The sequence below is a fragment of the Anguilla rostrata genome, chromosome 7 (genome assembly GCF_018555375.3).
Source record: "Anguilla rostrata isolate EN2019 chromosome 7, ASM1855537v3, whole genome shotgun sequence".
Classification (NCBI taxonomy): Eukaryota; Metazoa; Chordata; class Actinopteri; order Anguilliformes; family Anguillidae; genus Anguilla; species Anguilla rostrata.
In genome coordinates this window covers 15,750,447-15,774,987 of record NC_057939.1, presented here as the reverse complement: position 1 = coordinate 15,774,987, position 24,541 = coordinate 15,750,447, and the positions used below count along the sequence as shown (strand labels likewise).

Sequence of the window (24,541 nt, the reverse complement as noted above, 5' to 3'; positions counted from 1 at the left end):
TGCATGTTCTCGCTTTCAGCGTATTTCTTCAAATAGAAATAGACATTGGTCCACCTTTTGCTGCTATAACAACCTCCCCTCTTCTGGGAAGACTTGCTGCCTGGCTCGCCGTTGGCTTTCCAACTGATCCCAAAGGTGTTGGATGGGGTTGAGGTCAGGGCCCCGTGCAGGCCAGTCAAGTTCTTCCACACAGATATCGACAAAACCATTTCTATATGGAGCTCGATATGTGCCCAGGGGCATTGTCATGAAACAGGAAAGGGTCTTCCCCAAACTGTCGCCACAAAGTTGGAAGCACACAATTGTAGCCCAAACCATTAAAAACAGCCCCAGACCAAGGGGTGTCCACATACTTTTGGTCATACAGTGTATGTTATGAAATGTTATGCCTATTGCATAAATCAGTTTTATTTATATGAGTTATTCAGTAGGAATGATTTTGTCTTTGTTCAAAGACTAATCATTCTCAGTTTATTGGTAGGTTCCATTTCCTTGTTACTATTTACTCTAATGACAGCAGTAAACAAACAAAGCAAAGTGAAAGACACAAAAACACTCCAAACATGAATGCAACAGTCAAGTCACCGAGGACAGTGAGAATTTAATGTTTTAGAAGAAATGTTTATTTTAACAACCGAATACACATGCCAAAAGAATCATTTACAGCAGCAGTTTCTCTTTCGTTTCCCTCTGCTTCCAGAGTCCATTTCCCCAGTGGAGTGAGTGGAGCGAGCATGTGACCACTCCATTGTCAGGAAAACGCAGCCGCGCTGTCCAACAGATACTGTAGTGTTGCATTGAAGGGTTTGTTAATTGTCTTTTCTTCAAATGTGTGGAACATATGACGACTTCAGGTGAAATGTGAAACACAACACATTCGGGAGAGTACCTATAGATGCCAGTACTTTACACTGTACCTTTGATTTATCTAAGGAAAAAATATATACACCTTTGAGAGAGGTTAATGTGTACTGAATTAAGAAGGGCAGGTCTATTACACACAACATTAATAGATACTAAATAATATAGAAAAACTGATGCACTAAAATAGCATTCACATGCAATTTGTACACAGTATCTCATTTCTTGGACCATGACAAGATTCTCTTTTTTTACATTAAAATTCACAGCTACTTTCTTTAGGGTATATATTATCTTGCAAACAATAGCAAATATTCACTTTTAGCATACTGGAAATGAACCCTGTAAAAGGAATTCATGAAGGAGATGCAAAAACATTGGCTATGACCTCTGTACTTTTTCTTCTCATCTCATCTTAAAGCTCCTCTGATGCATTTATGAGGCATGGCAATTGGATGAAAATACTGGTAGAAACCAAATAAACCGAAGAGGTCAAATTCAGGGTCAAGTGACCTCAAATGAGTGTGTTTGTTCTCCATATACTGTTACCTAAAAAATGTAAGCCCCATGCCATTATAGGCCATTGATTTTCATTCAATATTCCAATTTTTTTTTTTTTTTTTCAGAAAACACACAATATGCAATGTGACATACGTGAGCTGTCATCTGAGACAGTTTGAGGTAGCTGTGACGTTATGTTAATCTTGTTGCTTTCACAGCTTTATATCCAGCTTGTCCATTCTACACACTCAGGTCGGTAATGGGAGGGTGAAGGTTTTGCCAACATCGAGCACTTCCTGCTGATAGGCTGGCATCCACATCTAGGGCCGGATTTTTAAAAGATGATTTGAATGCTAACTGCTCTCAAGTGTAGCAAAGCACTGAATGATAATGACAAGCCAATCGTTTTCTGTGTAACCATTTTCAGTAATGATAAAGAACACACCTGCATTATGGCAAATGCTTTGAGACCCACGTATAATATTGTAATGTTAACTCCCTTTTAAATTCTTAATGAGGGGTAGGGATGGGGATAAAATCTTATGTTACAACTGCAAACCCCAAGAGTGGATTCAACACTGGTTTTTAAAATCTGTGTTGTAAAAGGCTGAAGCATTCTGGTACCAAATATACTTGCAGGTCCTGCTAATGTTGTGACTGTGAAAAAGGTAGACGCAGCCTACATGTCCTTTTGATTTAATGTTGAATTTGTCGGCCATCATTGACAGCCATATATTACATGTCGATACTGCAGATTTTACTGTTCATACCAAAAAGTCGAAAAATATGATTGCATGTAAAGCAAATATGGCCTTTCCACAACACAATGATGAATAAATTATAGAATGTTGTTGGGTTTAATATATGTACATACAAAAAATGACAGTTTACTTTTCAAAGACAAATTATTAATATACATATGGAATAGCGCATAGGTATTTACGGGAATATACTGCAGATTTAGTCTCCAAAAGATACAACCTGTCCAAATAACTTAAGTAAAATAATGCAATATGAAAGTTTAAGTGTTTTTACCCCATGGGGATGCAGTAGTTTGTGTGGGAAAGCAAGGAAACACACAATACAATACAAATTAAACTAGGTTAGAGACCTTTTAGATAGAACTCTGGTGTAAAAAATAAATCATTCCTTTAGAAACATGTTTAAATAGGTATCGGATTTGTTACAGCTTATTCAGATTATAAACGCAGAGACACTCTCAACCTATTGCTTTTGGAAGAGGATAACTGGACACATAAAACAGATGTATCAGCTTTGATAATTGATTAATGAGGCTTTTATAAACTGTTGTCTTATTATAAATAATAAAGATAATGGTAAGGAAAAATAGTGACCAGCATGTGCCATTTGTAAAGTCTTCATCCACATCTTAAAGACCCATTCAGAAATCCTCTATTTACATGGTTTGGAATCAGGACACCACAACAAAGCCTAGTAGGAGATTAATCTGAGATTAATAATGTCATCATTAAATGTTAAACTGAGTTTGAGATTGCTTGGGAAACTTCCACTGTGATTTTGTCCTCAAAATCACTTTCTTTATGTATCCTAAGGAACACTTCAGTATGTAGCTATAGTACGTGGTACCATCTTTTCCAAAGATGGTAATTTGAAGGTGTACCCCCACCTCAAAACCAGGGCAATCAAAACAACCAAACCATGAACAAAACTAAACTAAAACCCGGAATCGATGTCGAACATAGTTCTTGCCGTAGGCTATTTACAGGAATTTGCGTCCAAGTGTCGGCTTCTGTCATTCCTTGGTGGACATCGGTCAACAGGGTTTGAGTACGAACACATTATGGTGAAACCAGTCCTCTGCGTCATACCATTGTAAACATCTTCACCAATGCAATGGCTTGGATCAGGGGCGTATTGCATTCGTTTCCAGTTTGAGTTTTATTTTATTTTATTTTTTAAGTCTGTTCAGAAGAAGTCTTTAGAAGATGGCGGTGCGGGGAGGCGTCAGACACTCCGTGGCGGCCTCTCCAGCTCGTGGGTCCTCCTGTTCCTGCCCTTCTTGTTCTCTTGTAGGTGTTTCCACTTGTTGGTGTGAGCCTGGGCGTTCTGCGCTTTCTGCCGCCGCTGCTTGCGCTCCCTCTTCCACACCTGCTCGCAGAACTCGTCCATGCTGTTCAGGTTGGGGTGGTTGATGAGGGACATGAAGTCCCTGTACCACATCTTGTGGCTGGCCGGGTGGCCGGGCAGAGCCTCCCTCGCCCGGGCACCATCGCCGGCCTCCTCGCCCTTGTGCAGCAGGTCCTCCAGGTGATCGGTGTCGATGACCTCCAGCGTGACCTTGAGCAGCGTCTGGATGAAGCCGTGCTCCACCGCGTGGCAGTAGTAGATGCCAGAGTCCTTCCTGAGGAGGCTGCGGACCAGCAGGCCCTGCTCTGTCCTTATGAACCTGTCGTCTGATTTCACCTGCAGTGCCAGCAAATGCGTAAGATTAATATTCATCCTGTCTGTGTTAACCAATTGTTGCTGGTTAAGCAAAACGATCAAGAAGAGTAGCATGAATGAGAATAAATGTACTGACACACACACACACACACACACACACACACAAACAGTCTCTTTAACGCTAAGCCAGTACCCTCTCTCTGTCCCATGCCTCAGAGCCAAAAACAGAGAGTACAGAGCCCAAACAAAAATGTGTCACTGTCCCAATACCTTTACATTTAACCGTATGTAAATAAATACAATAAAAGATAATGAATGTTTTTTTCCTTCTCTTTTTCTGCCTCTAAAAAAAGTCCAAAAAACCTGCAGACCTTTATCTAGCCTTACACATGCAGGGTGTTCCCTTAAACAAACCGGGACTCCTGTGTGTTTTCAGCTGTGCAGGGGCTTTTTCCACAGTGTCCGTGAAGAAAACCCCTGCTGCAGTGTTAAACGAGAATGCTGTGCAACACTGGAATGATAGGAAAGTAAAAGAAAAAACATGGGACAGATTCCAAAAGGCAGCAACTGATATATATATATCTGATCCCATGGTGAAGGGTTGCATAATAAGTGTAAAAGTTTGTAATTTTCTTTTTTTTGGCCTCCAGACAGCTTAAGGTCACTCAGTTTGACAGATGGTCATGGAGGGACAGACCTACACCTGCCTGGTGCCTGGATTTGATTCTTTCCACAGTCAGGTGATAGGGTTCCCTAACAGGCTAAGAATGTTAAAAGGGAGACAAGAAAAATAGAATCCTCAGCTCAAGTGAAACAGGAGAGCTCTATCCGAGGAGTGGTGTCACTTATAAAAGCAATATGCAGCTTAGACGCATTAGCAGAGGAGTACATCAGCTCCATATTCTTACAGGGAATCAGCTGCCATTTCCCTATTTTTGATCTTATCATGCCCTGTTTCAACAGTATGAACCAGAATATTAAGGTCAGCATACTATGACACGCACAATAATTCTCTTGTCTTACTGCCATATGCTTTTCATTAGTTTGAATCTGATATCAAATACCTACAGTGGCCAACATATTACTGTATTTAGCATGAATGAGAGCTGCTAACTCAATTCCTATTATTACATGGCATTTTATAATTTGTGTGAAGATCTCTCTTAAACATCACGAAGCTCCTTTCATCACACAGAATTCACAAATTCATCTGATACTTATCTGATAACTGTAATTCCTATGCATTGCTTCCTCATTATGCAGGCACAATTATGTTATCATTAAATATATCTGAAAAATCTGGATGTGTGGGCAGGATTGAGCTCATTTCAATTCACTTTAAAATGACAAAAGAAAATTTTCTTGCAAGTGGACATCTCTGATGTCACCTCGTGTTTGCGCTCTTCGTTCTGTTTCTGGAACTGCCAATAGATGAGCGCACGCTGAGACTTGGGGCTGCACTCCAGAAACGTGCTGCTGTTCTCTACGCCATAGATGATCTTGTTCACCACGGTGCCTTGTCCATTCAGCTCATCTGTCAAAAGATGGAGTAAGCAGCACATTAGAAATGCCACTTGCAACATTGATTATGGTAGTTGCATTGCAAAGCAGCGTGATTTTACATTCTGCACATTGAAGTTAACATGCCATCTATCACAACACACAGAGATGCATATCATGTCTAATGGGATTTTCTACAAATAACTGACAATATCTACGTATAATGATAATTTAAGTCATGTAGGACACGATAGCAGTTTGGTGTTCTCTTTTAACAGTGAACAAAGCAAAGAAAATTACAAATGTGTAATGTTGTGGAATCTTATTCTCATATAGAGTATGCAGATTAATAGGGTATATATTGTGACATGCATTTGCACTTAAAAAATGTCCTGCAAACAAATTAGACATTAATAAATTCACTGGTTAAAAAAATAAATAAATTTCGGTTTCATATTTCTGCCGACTACAGGGTTTACATTACAGTGTCCATTTGTCTTCATTCTTGTTGTGCTGCAATGCGCTAAGTAAATTTCTCTATTTCTTCTCAGAGCTGTAAGACTGGTCCTCAGGCAGAAAATAACCCGCCAGTTCTGAAAGCCATATTAAATGAGAAATCGATGCTCGGCCTACGCAGGATGGACGGATAGCTGCGGTCTCTCTCCAGTGCCGAACATGAAAAAGGCTGACATTTGCAAAGATGACTGCAAGAGCGAAGCAGTAAAACACCTAATTAGCTACAAGATAGAAACAAGACAAAACTGCCCCAATTTAGAAGACTAACAAGGGTATTAAATTAAATGGGAAAATTCCATCCGGCACAGAGTGGACCGGAAGTATCTCGGAGGGACCCTAAAGACTTTAATTAAAACCTTTGGAAATTAACACTTTCCACATTAAACACACACATTTATTTTCCCAGCATCTCCTCTTTTCTTTGATATATTCTCCTGTTTCACTGCAAAAGAGTGTAAATAGATTGCAGAAGCTATATTTATTAGCTGTTATTAGCTTGGTTGAAGAATATGTTTTCCATAGTAATGAAACTGAAATGCTGAAACCTTACATTAGTCTCTACTCAATCCATTCAACTTGATAGTTTGCATTGTTTTGTTTTTTTTTCTTTTTTAAAATGTTATTTCAGTTTTAGTGTATGTCTTGATTGCCACATAGTTGTATGTGCAATTAAAGATATTTTTGATACAAAAGTTACTTGATGGAATTTTAAGTAACTCCAAAAATAAACTTGCACAGTCATGTTTCCAGAAGTTTCAGATACAAACAGATTCATTTTAAGTATGAACTGGTATTTCTTTCCTTAACAGAGGACAGAACTATTCTGAACTGTGAAGAGTGGATTAAGGCCTACCGTGATGCTGCAGGTCTGAACACTGTGTCAGTGGATCCCCATTCCTGATGTCCTGGCGTCTTGTTCGTCTACAAACGCAACAACAGTACAGTGAGCTAGCTCTCTCTTTCCTTCACTCATGTACAAATACTGGTGTAGTCAGTGCCATCATTGTAACGCTAAAATTCATAAAGCCACAGTATAACTCATAAAGCCAGTGCAAACAACTCATTGGGCTTCATGAACTCATAAATGATGAAGTCATCATGTGCTATCATTGTTATGAATTTGAACCAATCCTCTATTGTTTTCTGGGGAATTTTTGACAAACAACAAGCCATTTTGATTGGTTAATTGGAATCAGTGATTGGAGCCCCACCAGGAAGCCTAACTCCTTAAGACTCCTAATGCTGGCCTTACACTAGAGAATATATTGAGTGATTTCATAGCCTTAGAAGTCGTAGGTAAATCTTGTCAGTCTTACAGTCTGTGTGCTCCCCCGTAATGACTCATGATTAATGTCAGATTCTATTAAGAGGGCTCTGACTGAGTTTGTCTTTTTCTCATCTTGACATTCCGACAAAATCAGACGTGCAATATTACCTTATAAGTCTATATATCTATAAGTCTGTAGTCTTGGCTCAAAATGTTTCGTTTTAATAACTGCTAAATTCTATTTATGTGATGCCTTGCTGTCCGTGGTAAGAGATAGAGCATTGTTTGGGTGCGCGTTCTGTGTGTATTTTAAATCCAAGGTCAGGCTTTGCTCCTCTGCTGCAGTCTCGGTTGCAAATTCATATCATTGCAGAGGTTCAGCTCTCGGATCAATAGACGGAACCAACATGGCTGGCTTCTTTTACAGGGCGCGCACCATTTGCTCCGCGAAGCTCGAGAGCAATGTTGAGCCGCTGTAATGTGAAGCTAAAATCAATAACCCGACAGAGCTTTCTCTTGGAGGGAGGCTGTTTTGCCCGAGTGCAGGCTAAATTTCCTCTCATCTTCTCCTCGTTCCACCTCCACAAATTTACGAGGAGGTGTGAGGAGCAACGCTTATGGTAAACAAAATGCTCTGGGTGCAATTTATCTTTCTGTAAGGAATTTTTACTCTTACCCTCAGGCGGTTTTGCCTTTGAAGATGCAGGTTTTTATTCATGTGCTTGCTCTCTGAGAGAATGGTGTCAAATGCCATATGTACTCTATCTCTACAAGTACGTACGCCTATGAGGTCATTACCCCGGTATAATGTCTACAATATGCACAAGACCTTACTATGCATGTTACCTCTCTATGTCCTTCCAACCCATTTGTACTCAGTATAGAATCCCAGAACACTCCAGTTGAATTTGTGCTTATATGTACATATGTGCATGTTTCTTGAATAGTTCAAATCAGTACTGTCAATAGGTGTCATTCAAAGGAACAATACATCAAGGCAATTTCTGTACTGCACAATTTAACAATGGCTAACTAAAGAACTACATGCTCTTAAAATGAACTTTTTTCCAGTTTTTTTAAAGAAAAATATTACCTTATAGATGAATGCATTTTTTTTTGGAGATAAATAGTGTTCTCAAAAACTTCAGCATATATAAATATAACGGGTACATAAAAGATATATTCTTCACCTCATGAAACGTCCTGCAATGTACTCAAAGTTCCTTCTAAAAGGCTTTCCCTTTTCTTTTTGACATTTTTTATATTCCAGTAATATAAAACTGTTCCAGTAAACAAAACAAAAGTGTCTTATTTAAATTAGCACAGCATCAAAGACAACACCCCATTGTGACGCATGAACATGAACAGATTACTTGCACTCCTGGATTCTCCTGGAGGTGACACTAGCCGAGCTTAGTTCATTTAGACCATAGCCTAACCCCTATACAGACTTGTCGGTTCATCAGACCGTCTAATGGAATTAACTCACACAGTTAACAGATAAAGATCTTTTCCATTTGCATTGAGCTGATCCCAAAAGCCCTTTGCAGATGTGCTGAAGAGATCCCAGTATTCCACGAGGAGGGTTAAATAACTCTCTCTGAGCCTCAACTCCTTCATTTTTTCCTCAAACATTCCTGGCGAGCCTGTGCGACCCTTGGCTGCCCGTCTGTTTCTCATTTCTCAGCTGAAAGCAAACATTTGGAGAGGGCTCGGGCACCTCCTGTGGCGCTCTCCCAGGATGCCCCACCGCCGCAAAGGGGTTTTGGTTTTGGGACGCCCGCGGCTTTACCTCTTGGCGGTGGGGAAGTAGCGGGAGCACTCGGTGCCGTCCCAGGCGCAGTACGGGTCCCTCGCCAGGCAGCACTCCGCGCAGGCCTTGCCGTAAACGTCGCACCGGTGCAGAGGCATCTGGGAAACGCCGATTTCAGAGCCAAGGTAGAGCTGTTGCTGTGGAAATTCAGAAAAAATAAAATGCCTTTTGTACAATCTTTTCTAGTTAATGTCAGGTAAGGCCATGCACAAGAATGCAAGGTTGAACTGGTGGGTAAGAAAGTTTTTTGTAGAATCCTGTTCTCTCACCATAAGCATTCGGATGGTTGAATATCGCATTGGTATTGATATTGCAGTGGACACACACCAGGGCACCCTTGCATTCTTCTAAATCTGAGCTAAACTGACACTGGGGAGTTTTACTACATAAAAACTCCCCAACTCATTTAAAGAAGAGGGAGTTTAGTTATCAAGAATAATGTATACAACTTGTGTAGTAATAATGGAGAAATCACTGATCTGTGATGCATTCCAGATCCATCAACAGTTAACACAGTATAAAAGAAAATATGCTTGTTTTCGTTGTTGTATTGATTTTCTTTTCCCTTTGGAAAAGTTTATCTTTGTGTCGACACGCACTGAGGCATGCTCTATGGCTAGTGTTTCTTTGGAAGGGTCATGTTAGTTTATGCACACTGCTTTTCAAACAAGCTCTGAAAGTTTTTACTTTCAACCTCCGAGCAACCTTTCGCAAAACATTCGTTACCGCGAGCCTGTATATGTGTGCTCCCCTCTGTCTAATTTCCTGTAATAGTCCTCCCTATCGATGCAGTTGGGTACAGGGTGAAGATGAAACAAGCCGACAGGAAATTACACACACCTTCATTGCTAGGCTGCTTACTTTTATATTGGCTCAACTTGAAATATCATCTCACGCATTCATTCTCTCGGGATGTAGGATTTTCATTACAAAAAAAGCCTAAGTCCTGTGCTTGTGTCCTGTTGGACTGGAAGCCCAAGGAATGACAGGCTCTTAGAGAACTCTTTAAATGCAACTCATGCTGTGCCACGGTGTTTTTGTGCATCTGGCAGAGGCTGTTTTGGATGGAGATGAAATATGCCCTTAGGATATATGCACGTTTTGTTCTGCAAAATTGGAACAAAAAGTCTTGCCTTGCAAGAGCAACAAATATTGTTCTGCATATTGTTAATTTGCACAGTATTATTATTTGATTTGATACAGGTGGTTCATATGCCAGATTCTGCTGATATTGTTCTCCCTACCCTCAACCCCTCCTGGTTATTTCCAAAGGGTCGTATTAGGGTCTTATTATTTGTTCTGTATGACAGCTGCGGCAGATTTATCCTTTTTGGCAATACCCGTCTATTTAAAATAAAAAATTGTGTTTACATTCTGTAAATGCATGCCGTACCAAACCCTTACCTGCTTAGTGGAAAGTTCCATTGCTGTAATGGTGGTTGGTTCCTGGAGAGAGATTCACAAAGAAAGCACATATCAAAAGGAGGTATGGGGGTGAAAATGTCAGTGTGAAAAGTCACCATTGGAAATAAGCGGCAAGCAGCTCTGATCCAGATTATCTCTGCATCCTGGTGTGCCGCTATTAGTTCCACGGCTAGTGTTCTGCTCCAGTGAATTGGGGCTTATGAGCAGTGGAGAGTCCAGAGAGGCCTCATCTTGATACTTCTGGGCTCCTTGGCGCCTTGATGTTTTCGGCTCAGAGCTCGTGTGTTTAAAGAGAGCACCTGCATCCTTACAGAAATTTGCGGGCACCCACGCATAGCCGTGGCTCCACCCTCTGCTCTTCACACCACGTTGCCCTTTCAGTTTGTGCACAGCTTCAAAGGCCCCCAGAGCTCTTCTGAGCAAATCATCATCCTGTTGCTACATCTTGTAACTGAGCTGTCCAATTAGTTACAGGGCCAGTATTCTGTCAGGAAATGCCCACGTTTAGCAAACCAAAAACCTTGTGGAAGAAATTAATTCATTATCTCTATTTTTATTTTATGGGAAGCTCAGGGTAACTGCAAAAAAAAATGGCTTCTCTATATAGTAGGCCCTGAGCTCTGAGTTTTCAGCTATGCTCTGAAATGAGCATTCAGGTTCATAGTTTAATGGAATAATGGACTGTTGGAATAATATATTATGTTAAATTTACCCGGAATACAGTCATCTCCTCCAGCAGGACTTCCTCCAGGTCATGCCAGGTCTCTCTCGGTATGGACACCACTTTCAGAACAGTCCCGATGTCTTAAAAACAAAACCAAATAGGATCTCATTACACACTGCATATGTGCTGCTATGGCATTGGTTTCATTTGTAAAGAAGCGTGATGCTGATGTAACTTTAAAACAGTTTTTTAATGGTACAAGACCAGAGCAAACAGGTACAGTGAGGTTTATGTTATATTATAAATCTATATAAATTTTAATGTATCAAACAGATGTATATAAGCACCTGTTCCGATGAACATGACATCATACTGGCCATCCTCTGCCTCTACCCTGTCCACCACCATCTGAGTGAACTGGTAATCCACATCGGTCTTGATAATGATTGGCCGGTTGTTGATCGGATGGACAGCATTGAACATGGCAGGGTGGCCCCTTGCAAAGGTGATGACATCATCCGGAAGATCCTTGGTGGAGTCGAATCCACCAAAGGTTTTGCTTGGACACTGGGGACCACCAAACATGAGTTTAACATTATAAAACGGCATTTTATGAATGTTTTTATATTTGCGCAACAGATACACATCCGCGATGACTCACCGTTCCAGGACGTGGGTAGGGCACCCTCCCCTGGAACGGTACCCACTGGTAGTTGGGTCCGTCCCTGTGGGCGTAGGGCCCGAGGAACACTCTCCTCACGTCTGCCATGTTGTACATGCACACCGCCGAACCCTTGAAGATGTTACTGAGGGCACAAAGACAAATTCATTACAGTCAGTCTTCATTAAATAATAGTTTAATCTAGGTGATAAACTGCCCCCTCTAAGCATTTAAAGCCACACATTGACTATAACTATAAAAAGATGAATGCATTGTGCTAGTGTTAAATACTAATTTGTAAAAGATGAAATCATCTTACATACTGATTGTTATCACTTGCATAAGTTGGAAGTTCAGATGTTCTTTTGTAAAGCTCCTCAGAGTAGGAATATATGACATAATTGAATTCCTATTATTCATCGCATTTTGTAATTAATTTTTTTCTATAGTTTTGCTTTTTCTACATTTTCTGCAATTAAACCGTCTGGCCATTCCTATTTATCCTAATAAATATCTGTAGTTTAACAGTTTTGAACTACAGATAGCAAAAAAAAAGTAGCTTCATGCAGTATAGGTAGGGTCACTAGGACAGATCCAGTCATGGAATTGGCTAAATAAATTCCATAATACCAGCAAATGTACAGACTTATGCAACTATTCTACTCTAATGCAGCTATTGTTCAGTCTCCAAAACAGTATAGAACCCAGTTCAATTATGCTGTAGAGGTTGTGTTGATGGAGCTGCACACTGCCAGAAGGCATGGAGAGATGCCAAAATGCTGTTGCACCACACATGTTGTTTGTTGGGCACATGTCATCAATACACTGGCAGAGGTCTGGGCACACCACCAGGATGTGATAAAGAACATTGCCACTTTGGTGACAATGATGAAGTAGCTTTCTGAACGTGATTTGTTTTGCCCACAATGTCCCACTGAGTACGGCCAGACGTGGTGGCCATGTCCAGACATGGTGTCCACAATATGCCAATCCAATTATTCTTGTACCAAGAGTTTCTGGTGGGGAAAGCAATGGCAGTGCACAGTAAAATGTCCATTGTTCATTAAACTCTAACAGAGTACATATGAGTCCAATAGGGACCATGATTGGTTTAACACTGAACATGTTACTGTGGATGGAGAAGGTGTTAGGAAGCTGATTCTGGCAGCAGTTTTGACTTGGGTTCCGCTATCTGATTATAGTGCTATCATTACACCAAATAAACAGCCAATAAATATGTGCAGCAAGGTTGTATGAAAACTGAATGTGTCATGTGTAATCTATCATTTCTACAACCCTTTCCATTGGCAATAATAAAAAGTACCTGGAAGTTGTGAACACCCCATATATGACTGGATTCTTGGGATCCTTTGAACTCATCAAGAAGACGTCCTCTGAAATGCACATACAAAATAACGTTGACTTACATATGTACTGTACAACACCATCACAAACAGCTAAATGTTCTTTAAAGATAATGAGGGATAGGGGGTGGTGACCACCACCACCGTTTGAATCCAACACACATGTATAACAAATGCATATGTGATCAAAAACATGATCACGTGCATTTGTTCAAAATAAAACTGATCAAAAACATGTTCACAGTACTTGTAGCACAAAGGACACTTACGCAGCTCATCAAAGTGCGTGTCAATGCCATTGACTCCTGGCACCGAGCAAATGAGTCGCGCTTTCAGGAAGGTGGTCCACTTATTCACAAGACTCCTGTGGCCCCCAAAATCATTCTGTCGAGCACAGAGACCAACATTCATCTGAGAGAGTTCACTTCTGCTAATTATTTAACATTTTGTTTATTTGAACTTTTGGTAAATGGTAAATGGACTGCATTTATATAGCACTTTTATCCAAAGCACTTTACAATTGATGCCTCTCATTCACCAGAGCAGTTAGGGGTTAGGTGTCTTGCTCAGGGACACTTCGACACGCCCAGAGTGGGGATCGAACCGGCAACCCTCCAACAGACAACCGCTCTTACCTCCTGAGCTATGTCGCTCCGCCTTTTCACTGATGTCACGGAACGGAAAGAAGAAAATGATTTGGCAGAATACACTGACACAAGATCTTTGCAAGAACATTTAAACATTGGCAGTTAACTGAGGAACAGTTTGGGGAGGAACAGACCAGATGATATGACGCAGAAAATGTGGGAACAATGAGCCACTGTAGTCAATCAATCAACGCCCTGCCTTGTTTCTGTTTATTGACAAAGGCAGAGAGAGAGAGACACTAGGTCGTCCATCCGGCAGTTGACTGATTCATTTCTGTAGCTGGTTTTTTCTGTTTATGTTTGGTGGGGCTGGCAGTACATGAAGCAGAGTACAATAATAATAGTGCGGATTTATGATTTATCTGAGGCAATTAACAATACGAAAACTCCATAACCCAAATCAAAACAACCTGTACAAATAAACAAATTATTTTGGCTCGTTACGAACAGATTCCCATCATACCAAAATATCAGGTCCGTAATGAAGAACATATTGTTCTCTGCTCAGTGCTATAGTCATACTTAAAACATGAGCGGACGTAACATTCTGATACTACCGACATTAAAACCATGCATGTACCTCTTTAAGATACCAGTTCATACTAAAAAAAGCTAGAAAAAAGCACATACAACTCCCTGCTCCAGTTTTGAAAGAGACAGATATTAATAGCTGGCTTGTTGACCGTGCCGCGAGGGCAGCACTCCTAGTGGAGATCAACAGGAGTAAGGATGGGAAATAGGCTCTCAGCAGCTGGCCATTAAATCACAGCTGCAGTGTAAAGTGACCTGGGCTGAGCTTAGCTGCAGGCTCCGCACTAACTGCCGATCACTTTCCCCCCTCTCACAGACCCGCTGCCAAAGGGCCACAGACAGCGTTGGCCCCGCCCTTATAAACACTCTCTAGATTCCAGTTTATACACCGGCTATGGGGGGTCTGTCGCACGCCCCGGTTTGTGTTCACATTAGCAGTAGCAGAAGACGTGAAGCTGCTTAAAACGTTGAACAGTTGAAGGAGGAGAATAAAGAGGCTGCCTTTTTTGCCAATCTGACAATCTGATTGTTTTCAATTTGATTTGGATTGACGGTTTTTATCCCACTGAGTGGTTGTGGCATGTGGTACCTCTGTTAGCGTGAGAAGAGCCGTTACCTTACAGAGCTGCCCAATCCTGGCGTGCGTGGCTTTCCCAGAGTGCTCTCCATCCATGGCGTTCTCCCGGAAGAACAGGTAGATCTTATCATCCTCTGGATTGTCACTCTCAGGAATCAGATGAACACTCACAAACCTTGGGTCTGAGCACCACATACACAGACAGACAAAGGTGTATGAATACGCAAATATGCTCGGAGGAGCATCAAGCTAGTGATTAGCTTTAAACTGCCAGTTCACCCAAAAATAAAATGAAGCTATATTTCCACTTAGCTTGAGTGTTCGTTATCCATCCATATACTTTTGCTGAGATATAAGAAGTTTTTTAGATATCTGCTGAAGCTCACCCTGATACAGTGGACCTCAATGGTGCACTGCAGTAGTGTGATATAACATGCAGTCTGAGGCTAAGCGATTAAACATCAGCCTGCGTATCAGTTCATATCTATATTTGGTTCATATCTACACTTAATAACCAGTGAAGCGATATGAAACTCGCGTGTGCCTGCATGTGATATGCTCTGAGAGAAACAAACTGTACCATGTTACACTCTAATAGACATTGGTGTATGTGTATTTTGAGTCTTGAAAAAGTCCAAAACTGGAAATTTATGGCAGGTGTAGGTTTTTTTTTTCTGTGCTAGAAGGAATCCTGCTGATAAACAAGGACATTTGGGGTGCAGTCAGACAATGTGTCCAGTTTCTTATTTTAATGAGCCCTACAAATGATCCACCAAGTAATATGGAACAATATTTTTTAAACTTGGTGGATGCCATTCACAGTACCTACCAATTAAAAATAAAACAAATGAGAAGTTCTCCTTATTTTGCCTGATGGTTTGTCTCACCTCCACATCAGGGTGTTTAAACAGCATGTTTTCACAGTCCTGCTGGGACTACTGTTTTACCACTAGACCACATTAAGCTTGCAATCAGCTGGCAAGCAGAAACAAATTAAATTGCTAATGAGACCATGTTTTGTCACAGTCAGGGAGAGCCGTGTCAGCTAAGATGGTCACACAACCCCTGTTGACATCAACAATTGTACCGTTAATGGCATCCCACTTAAACCTGTTTACCCAACTCCCAGCAATGCCATACATGCTGAAGCCAGCAAATGGTAAAATAACTAATCCCACTGATAAATATTAATGGTGTGTGTGTGTGTGTGTGAGAGAGAGAGAGAGAGAGAGAGAGAGAACGCAGAGGAGAGGGATGATGGAGAAAGAGCACCAGACATTCTGGAAGAGAGAGGGCAGTGAAAGTACTGAGCTGGTCTGAGGACATTGTTATTAGTATATTGACAGGGCATGTACTAATTGAACTGAGTTTAGCCGACAAAACTTTCCCCACAATGTTACACATCAGGGCTACACAAATTGTTATATCAGCTCACCAGATCTCCCCCACCTCCATGGAAGTCAGAGTTTCTAAATACGTTAAGTTTTCCCCTACCTATTTAAATCACCCATTCCTGGTGAAGCAGTCATCAACGAATGGCTTGCTATGGATACGTTAATGACATTAACAACAGGCACATAAGAGTATTGCTGTGTTAAATTTTTCCAGTTGACCTGTTTCAGAAAAAGCCTTTTGATGCACATACACATTTTCCTTCAACAGCAACTGTGCACACACTCATAAACTCGGATAATGGAGACAAAACGTGTTGACAAGTCAGAATCTGATATCCATCTCCAAAATCCCAAAATTGCATTGCTTTTCAGAAACAACATTTTTTACAATGAACGCATTTTAAAAGGACAGACCCAGCGTGAAGAAGACATATTAAATACATAATGTATCCATGGTGATAGTGTACACAAATATGAACGGGCTAATGCAGTGAAAATGCTAAATGTTGCTTTAATTTACCGTGTATTCACTGCTAATGGACAACAAAATCCAGTCATGCAAGTGTAAAAAAAACCAAGCTATGCCACTGAAATAGAAGAATGGAGTAAGGCTTAACTGCCTGGGAAAATATGAAAATCTTAAACCTTAAATTTAGCTATTGTGTTTTATAAATCCCCTCTAAAGCTGACAAGTTGCCAGAGGGTACATTACTCCTTTCTGTTAACGTCCAGAGTGGGCAGGAAGCATAAAGCAGGCGGGAATGAATAGACAGTATCTGATAACGCTGATCCTCTTAATACCATGTCAATCACAGACGGGATTAAAGGGAGGTGAAGCCAGCCATTCTGACCTCACACACTACTCGGTGAGCAGTTATGCTAAAAAAAAGAAAACTAAAAGGTCTCATTCTTTTGGTATCAAAAAGATGTAATCCCTGTTTATTGTGATGCGAAACAAATCGATGTTTGAACAGAATGAAGAAGTTTACACACCACACTGTACAGTGTGAGAATGGTAGCTGAACTCATGTCATGAAGACATAGTGATGGATTGATCTAATATCACTGACCAGAGATGCACACATACATTTCTAAACACACAGATATGTTCACTCTACTGCACTTAAAGCAAATGGGCCAGTTTCATTACCGTTCAACCATCTTGAATCATGCTGCTCCGTCCTGATTGGATGATGCTGACCCAAAGTCCGAAAAATGGCAAAGTCCCTTCCCATGAAGTCAGCTGATGTCCCGGAGTATAACTCCCCATCTATGAATCGAGAAGCAAATAACGTTTCAAGAATGTGGGGTCGGCACTCACAACTGTTTACATGGACTGCACTCAGTGGACATGTGGTGTCCGCTGAAGAATGCATTGTAAAAACACATGCTTCTAGATACATTTAGGCTACTTACAGACTACACACATTAATGCTCAATTCAGATTTTTTTTTTTTTTGCTCATATTCATTATTGAGTGACCCAACAGTACTGCCAATACAGAATTATGACAATAATCTGTTGCATGGAGTTACATAAAAATCACTCCACCAATGTACCTCCTGTTGGGAAGTAGGGAAAGTCCCTCTGTACCAATTCTGTCTTTGATTGAGGACATAATCCGGCCAATTGGCATGCACCCAGTGCTCGAACTGAGTGACCAGCAATAGGTGGTGAGTCTGTTGTTAAATAACTAAAATTCCTACTCAAACCAAGCTCTCTAGCTAATGTTAACTAGGCAAAAACTATTTTAAGGCACTTCCAGGGCCAATTGCCAGTGACAAAAGACAAGAGAGGTGAGAAGTATGACAGGAGAATTAAAGGCTCACAGATTAAGAGGTTTAAAGTGATTGACTCTGACTAGCTGTGGGGGATGGGGGAACAGTAACAAAATGACGCCATCAACATGTCATGTGTAATTTCAGCCTTGAAATTTCATTCATAATCCTGATGATTTTCCCACAATTTTTGGGTGTTTCAATTAACATGTATTGTTCATCAGGGCAATGTTCTTTCTCAAATATTCCAGGTACAACTTTTCAATGGCTCCTGATGTCTTTGACATTTTCGAGTTCACTAATGCTCCAATTATCAGTCAATGAATTAGCTCTCTTCATAGGTATTTTCTGTGGCAAATCAGTTCTAATGATAAATGTATTTGTGCTCATGCGTACAGATGCATAAACACAGAAACTGTTAGGGATTACCTTTACACAATACTTTTAGTAATAGAACGACATCTCAAAGTGCTTGAGTTTGAACAGAAATATATCAGAAGGAAAGCGATTGCAGCCCAATTGCAGCCCTACGTGTGTGCATTCCTCAGTCAGGGCAGCTGTTCTCATCTCTCGCACGGCACACGGCCAGCGCACAATGACGGGCACTCGGAAATCTATTCAGGCCCACCAGAACCTAATCTGCCGCCTGTCAGGCAGATCTATAGTTTAATTACTTTTCTCGCTGGGCCAGACAAAAGAGAAGTCAAGCACGGAGGAGCCGCCGCGGAGGGTGTGCAGAACCTAAGCCTAATCTCTGGAGCGCTGGCAGCCCACTGACACCTCGCACGGCGAGGGAACGCTATCTCATCACGGATCTGTCCATTCAGTGGGCGCGCTCGCCAGAGAAGATCTTGTCTCTGCAGCTCCTTTGAGCACCGAATGAGTCGCGTTCACTCCCCCGATGCCATTTTGAGCAGCAGCAGCAGGAAGTAAAAAGGTAATGAAAAACTGCAAAGTGGGCAAAACTTTTGTTTTCCACAGATTCATTTGCCTATTGATTTTGCTCAGCATTTACAGGAACTTTAAAATGGAAAAAAAAAAAAAAAAACTAGTATATCATGCAGTTTGCCCTTTTGTAAATTATGTTTTAAAAAGACATATTACAACATTTTTTGTACCAGGCTTTTTTTCAGACATGACGCCTTTCAAAACCATCCACATACACCCTAAAGCACGAGCATATGTACTTTTGCACACAACTGGAAAGTATGGCTATCATGAGGTCTATACTGAAGCCATATTATTAATATGGAATAGCTTTCATGTGTGGGAATTTAGTGTTGCTGCTCCACCAAAGAACATGAAACAAGCCTCAACTGGCAGCAAAAGAGGTGTCAGGTCTGAGTCAACATATGTCAGGGATGACACGTGATCATATGCTTTTTAATCGGATATGAAGTGCATGTACGGATTATAGAATGGCCATTATTAAAATGGACACAGATATCACTTTTAGAGTTATTTGTGACTGAGAAAGTATTCATCTGGAAGCAGTTTGAGGACACGGCCCTTTGAAGCTGCCCTCTACAATAAAGAGCTTTTGTGATGGAGGCCACAAACATCTGGATGTCGCCGCCATTGTGAGTCCTTTGTTAAAGAGTCTGTAGGAAGGGCACGTTAGATCACTGAAACACTGGCAGGAATGACTAAAAGAAGTGCATGTTTCAGCATAGCAAAGGTTCACTCTATGAGGCAAATGGCACGCTATATAATTGTAGCCTCATGTGTAAAAATTGTGTTTAAAAAAGTAACGGTTCCCTCTTCACATTTGGAATTCAGAACACTCAACTCAGCAGAAACCACACACACACACACACACACACACACACACACACACACACACACACAGTGGGCTGGCTCTTTGTTGCCACATTCAATTGTCTCTCCACCTTTTGGCCACTCAGTGTGTCCAGTACTGCTGTATGACCCGAGAGGAAGGCGGACTCAGCATGGTCCTTTCACAACTCACCAATTAGAAGAGAAGCTGTCAGCAGCTTTGGGTCATAGGGACTCTTTCCACGGCCATTCTCAAAGTGTGATGCCTCCAGCCTGAAGACGCTGTCCTAGTAGCAGAATATTTAAAGCGTGTTCAGAGGAAGAGTTTTCAGTCTCATTAGCCTTTCTAAGTGTATTAGTGATTCACACCATGAATGCCCGAATCTCTGCCTCTTGTCTGAGATAATTAATGGGCTTAATTGAAAAGCTCACAGATTTTTTCTCCCAACTATTGTTTGAAAATTAGATTCTAATGGAAAAGAAGCTTTAAGACAGCAATTCATCTTTGATAATCATTGACATTTCGTGGAAGAAAATGGAAATTCCATTTACAAATGATAAATTAAAAGACCTCTCCACAATGAAACTTCTTTTTAAATACATTTTCTGCTTCATCTGGTTAATAGGATAAATTTAGGGGCAGTCAGGAAATCATTTAGAGGTAGACCACTGTCACACTTGGCTAGCGAAGGGTAATTTGTGATATTAAAGAAAGTAGCATGGCGCTTCCCAAGATGGATACATTCAGCTACTCCCCAATTATACCTGGACAGTACAATTAGCCTCTTTGAAATATCTCCTTGCCATCCTAGTCATATGGCCAAGTCAGTTATACTAAAGATCTCAAAATCAGTGATCATTATTACTCAGCAGAGGACAAGTAATCACCAGACATGTGACAGCAGAACACAGGTGTGATGTAGTACCTTGACAATGATTCAAGATAGAGAGGTGAAATCAATAAAACATGATGTTTCCAATTAAACTAAACCTTAACCTATGAGGACATAATTTATTTAATAAAAACAGAAACACTGCCGTTTATTTTAAATACATCAGACAAAAATGAATATATGGCCAATATTAAAAAAAAAAATTCTTATTGATTAAACTTGACTTTAAAATTGACAGAATTCATGATTAATGACATTTTTTTTACATTTATTTATGACTGCGTCATTATTACATTTTCAGTGTGGGAGACACTGCAGCCCCTTCAGAAAACGAATGCCAGCTCCAAGTATTAGCCACATCAAAAGGACAACATGCATATCCAATTTTAATGGGATCACTTCCTGTGGACTAACCAAGGACATCAATGTTTTCGAGGGACATCAAAACAAGACCAAAGACCACCGAGGAAATTTCACAACCATCTCAAAACACTCAAGCTGAGAAAGAGTGCAGACAATGCTTCTATGATGACTTACACAGGCAAACTCTACAGAACAGATGGTGATTTACAAGATATAGCCAATCAACTAGATTATGTTTTGTATGAAAGTAACATTTAGGCACATGGGAGTCATTTTTATTTTGATAAATTATTATTAAAAAAATAAAGGCATTGAATTAATTTCAAAGTGTCTAGATATTAAGAATTTTTTTTTACTTAAACATGATTCTGTGCAGCAGAACCATGTTTTTTGATACATTTCTGGCTGTTGTGAATATTAACCACATCTTTGAAATTGGTTGATTGGGACATAAAAAACATGAACATGGTGTGAAGAGAAACACAACTTAAATACACCGATAAAATTAAACTCTGGAAGTCACACCACTTAAAAATGGGTTTCCTACATTTGTACAGCCCTTTTAAATTAAAGCTCAAAGGTTTTCTGGACATATTTATCAGATTGCTTGTGAACAGTAATTTATCATCACTGAAATTTTACCTCTGGTCGTTTTCCCACCTCCAGATAGGCACAGATTGGGTGAAAGGCCCCAGTTCCGCAGGCATACAGGTGGGTTTGGTTAAACGTCTGGAGCACCTTGATGAAATTTGAGCATTCTTTCTGTAGGGAAAGGAGAAAGCACAACTTCAGTTGGGTCCTCACTGCTAAACCCGTTTCCCCCCATAAATATCAGATCAAAGGACCTTGTGCTGTGGTTTGGAAAGTACTTTACCAGACTGTTGTCATTCAACATGCATTACCTCTGGTCCTAACGACTCAAATGTGGACACCTCAAACTAAGCCATGGATTCAATCAGCATTTGTCCTAAATTTTTTAAACTTAAATTAGATTTAAAAAATAAAATAAAATTTTATCATTTTTGGTGAACCACTGATCACAACCATAACACTCACACTGAAAGTTATGAACACATGTACAACAAATTTTCAGGTGAGTCAGTAACAAACATGCTTTTCATTTACAGTGTACATCTATCAGACCACCACCTGCAACAAGCACGGCATCTCAGGCCAAAACAAGTTGAATGGCTGTCAGCCATTTTAAATACTCAAAGGCCATGTGTGTATTTTCAAAGCTGCACGTAGGTGATAACTGACAAATGAGCTTGTTTTATCATCTGCACATTAGTCTGCACCCCCTCTGGTGTTTATGTTGGAGATGATGAGGGAGATGATTGGTCAGCATTTCCTCCATAATAAACAGACGTGGGGCCCCACGAGCCCCGCCCACAGATAACACATAGGCCCTGTGTGGCCTCATTAGCTAAGGCTGAGGCAGACGGGACTTTCCTGTCTTGTTAAGAAAATAAAGATGCCCATCTGTATAAAGAAGTGTTCCAGGATACCCGGGAGATTGTATCATCCTTGGCCCATGGAGACGGATACTCTGTCCCTCATATTAGGGACGCCTAAGTGCTACGAATGGGGTGCACATGCAATGATGATACCTTTTCACCATAAGAAAAAGATTCACTGTTGGATAATAAAGAGTATTATTATGCAGTAACATTGCTTTGACAAAGTAAATTGTATTTTGCATTGTATTTTGGCTTTTATGTACTAGTACGATGGGTTCATCTGGAGCAAAGCAAGTTTTTTTTTGTTTTTATCCTCATATATCTATTCCCAGATGGAATCCTTAATTGCTATCCTATGCATATCCCATCACTGCAACATCCTCTGAACTTTTTACAGCTCTTAGAGCCAACAACTTGTGTTCACTCTGCAATCTGCAATTGCTGCACTGGAGGACTGTATGACTTACACAGATGGTGCAGATAAGTGTACATATGGCTTGAGGAGTCACTCTTGTGTTATGAAGAGAACACCCTGCCGATTGAATCTCTCCCTCTCTGGGCAAGTCTATTGCCAATTATGCATTGCCCTGTCTTTCTAAACCTTGCTCCTGGTCTTGGATTAATCTGACTAATATGCCAATACATTTCAGACGTGAAAAGGCAGGGAGAGCTTTATATAATTACACAAATATTGTACTATGTTTGCTATTTAAAAACAACAAATGTATTTCAAATGAACTGTCAATCAAATGTTTTCCTCATACATGGGACTTGCAGGGAGGATTAACATTTTTGATCTCAAAATAACTTACAGAACTCATAATCCAGATCATCATTTCAATTTTGACACAACAATGACAGATGTATTCAATTTATTGTCAATGGGCTGAGACAAGACATTGTTCCAGTTTGGAAACATCAGGCTTCAGTCAGCCTTTCCTCTCATTATAGCCCTGCTGACCTGACACAAGACAGCTTTGATAGGATCATCTCACATTCACCTTCAGCATGTTTGCTGGGTAACAAAAATAACACGCTAAAGATTTTACAGCAGTTCAGACAAGCCCTATTTAAACAGTGCTAGACATTTTCCACATGAACTCAACACTCAGTAGCTATGATTCTCTTGCTTTTTGGTGGGTGTTCTTGGGATGGAAGCATTGCAGTCATGCCTCTGTATCATTTATGCAGTTGTCTCTCACATTTTGAGCCAATTCACTTGTCCTTCCACAGAAATATATCATAGCGTTTGTATTGAAGCCAGTGTTGTTTTAGAGCTTTTGGAAGACAAGTGCTATCTGCCAAAGTAAACTGGTAGTAGCAGGATCTTTAAAAAATCTCTCAACTGCCAAAAGTCTGTTCACTGCTGAGAAGAAAGCACTGGATGTACCTGACTTACACAAATACTTCATGAAGATAGCAAAATACAAATAACAATTGTACAGGTTATTACATGCAGCCTACCAAAAAACCTTGATATGCCATGTTTGAATTAACTCATTGTACTCATTTATATAACTCATATATAACAGCACAATGCACTTGAAAAAAAAAGATTAGAGAAATTACCACGGATCAGTGGATTAACAAGGAAGCGATCCGGTGGCTATTTTTTTTCAGCAACATCTTTATAACTACAGGCTACAAGTTTTACAGTGGTGATTAATGCAAAAAGATTGTCTTGCATCTCTTTGAAGCAAAGCCACACACACACACACACGCATTCACATAAGAAATTCCATAGGCCTTGGTGAACGCAGAGTAATTTGTTTTTATGACCTGACTATTTTGTGAAGCATTCAAACTAAATTAGGGCACTTATGTTTGATTACAGTATATTACAGTACACAGGAAATTGTTTAACATTTAAAGAAAGAACAACTGCTCAATTAGGGCATTTTACAAATATTTAGCTTTTGCAAACATTTTTGGTTTTAACCTTAGTGCTGGAGCCACTGTTTGCTGGTTGTCCCTTTTGAATACTGTAGTATAATTCAAAATATATAATGATGTACTTTAGCATAAACTCTGTAAGGCTGCTTTAAAAAAAGTGTTAGTCACACAGTATGTCTGATATAAGTATTGCATTACTTGCTACAGATGAATGGAAACAAGTCATGTAGAAT

General features: G+C 40.3%; 1 protein-coding gene across 5 annotated transcripts in view; it reads right to left on the bottom strand.

Annotated features, from left to right (window-relative positions):
• Positions 1 to 600: 600 nt before the first annotated feature.
• The window catches only part of sema3ab (sema domain, immunoglobulin domain (Ig), short basic domain, secreted, (semaphorin) 3Ab), a 122,151-nt gene continuing 98,210 nt past the window's right edge, over positions 601 to 24,541 (bottom strand). For all 5 annotated transcript variants that reach the window (XM_064343125.1, XM_064343126.1, XM_064343127.1 and 2 more), the window contains 14 exons: positions 21,598 to 21,717; positions 19,893 to 19,986; positions 17,296 to 17,415; positions 14,791 to 14,933; positions 13,266 to 13,380; positions 12,957 to 13,026; positions 11,633 to 11,777; positions 11,319 to 11,538; positions 11,020 to 11,111; positions 10,287 to 10,328; positions 8,862 to 9,019; positions 6,656 to 6,723; positions 5,175 to 5,320; positions 601 to 3,807 (listed from right to left, as the gene is read on the bottom strand). In XM_064343125.1, coding sequence (XP_064199195.1) covers positions 3,349 to 3,807; positions 5,175 to 5,320; positions 6,656 to 6,723; positions 8,862 to 9,019; positions 10,287 to 10,328; positions 11,020 to 11,111; positions 11,319 to 11,538; positions 11,633 to 11,777; positions 12,957 to 13,026; positions 13,266 to 13,380; positions 14,791 to 14,933; positions 17,296 to 17,415; positions 19,893 to 19,986; positions 21,598 to 21,717 — 1,992 coding nt within the window. In that variant the 3' untranslated portion in view covers positions 601 to 3,348. The remainder of the gene's footprint in view (positions 3,808 to 5,174; positions 5,321 to 6,655; positions 6,724 to 8,861; positions 9,020 to 10,286; positions 10,329 to 11,019; positions 11,112 to 11,318; positions 11,539 to 11,632; positions 11,778 to 12,956; positions 13,027 to 13,265; positions 13,381 to 14,790; positions 14,934 to 17,295; positions 17,416 to 19,892; positions 19,987 to 21,597; positions 21,718 to 24,541) is intronic.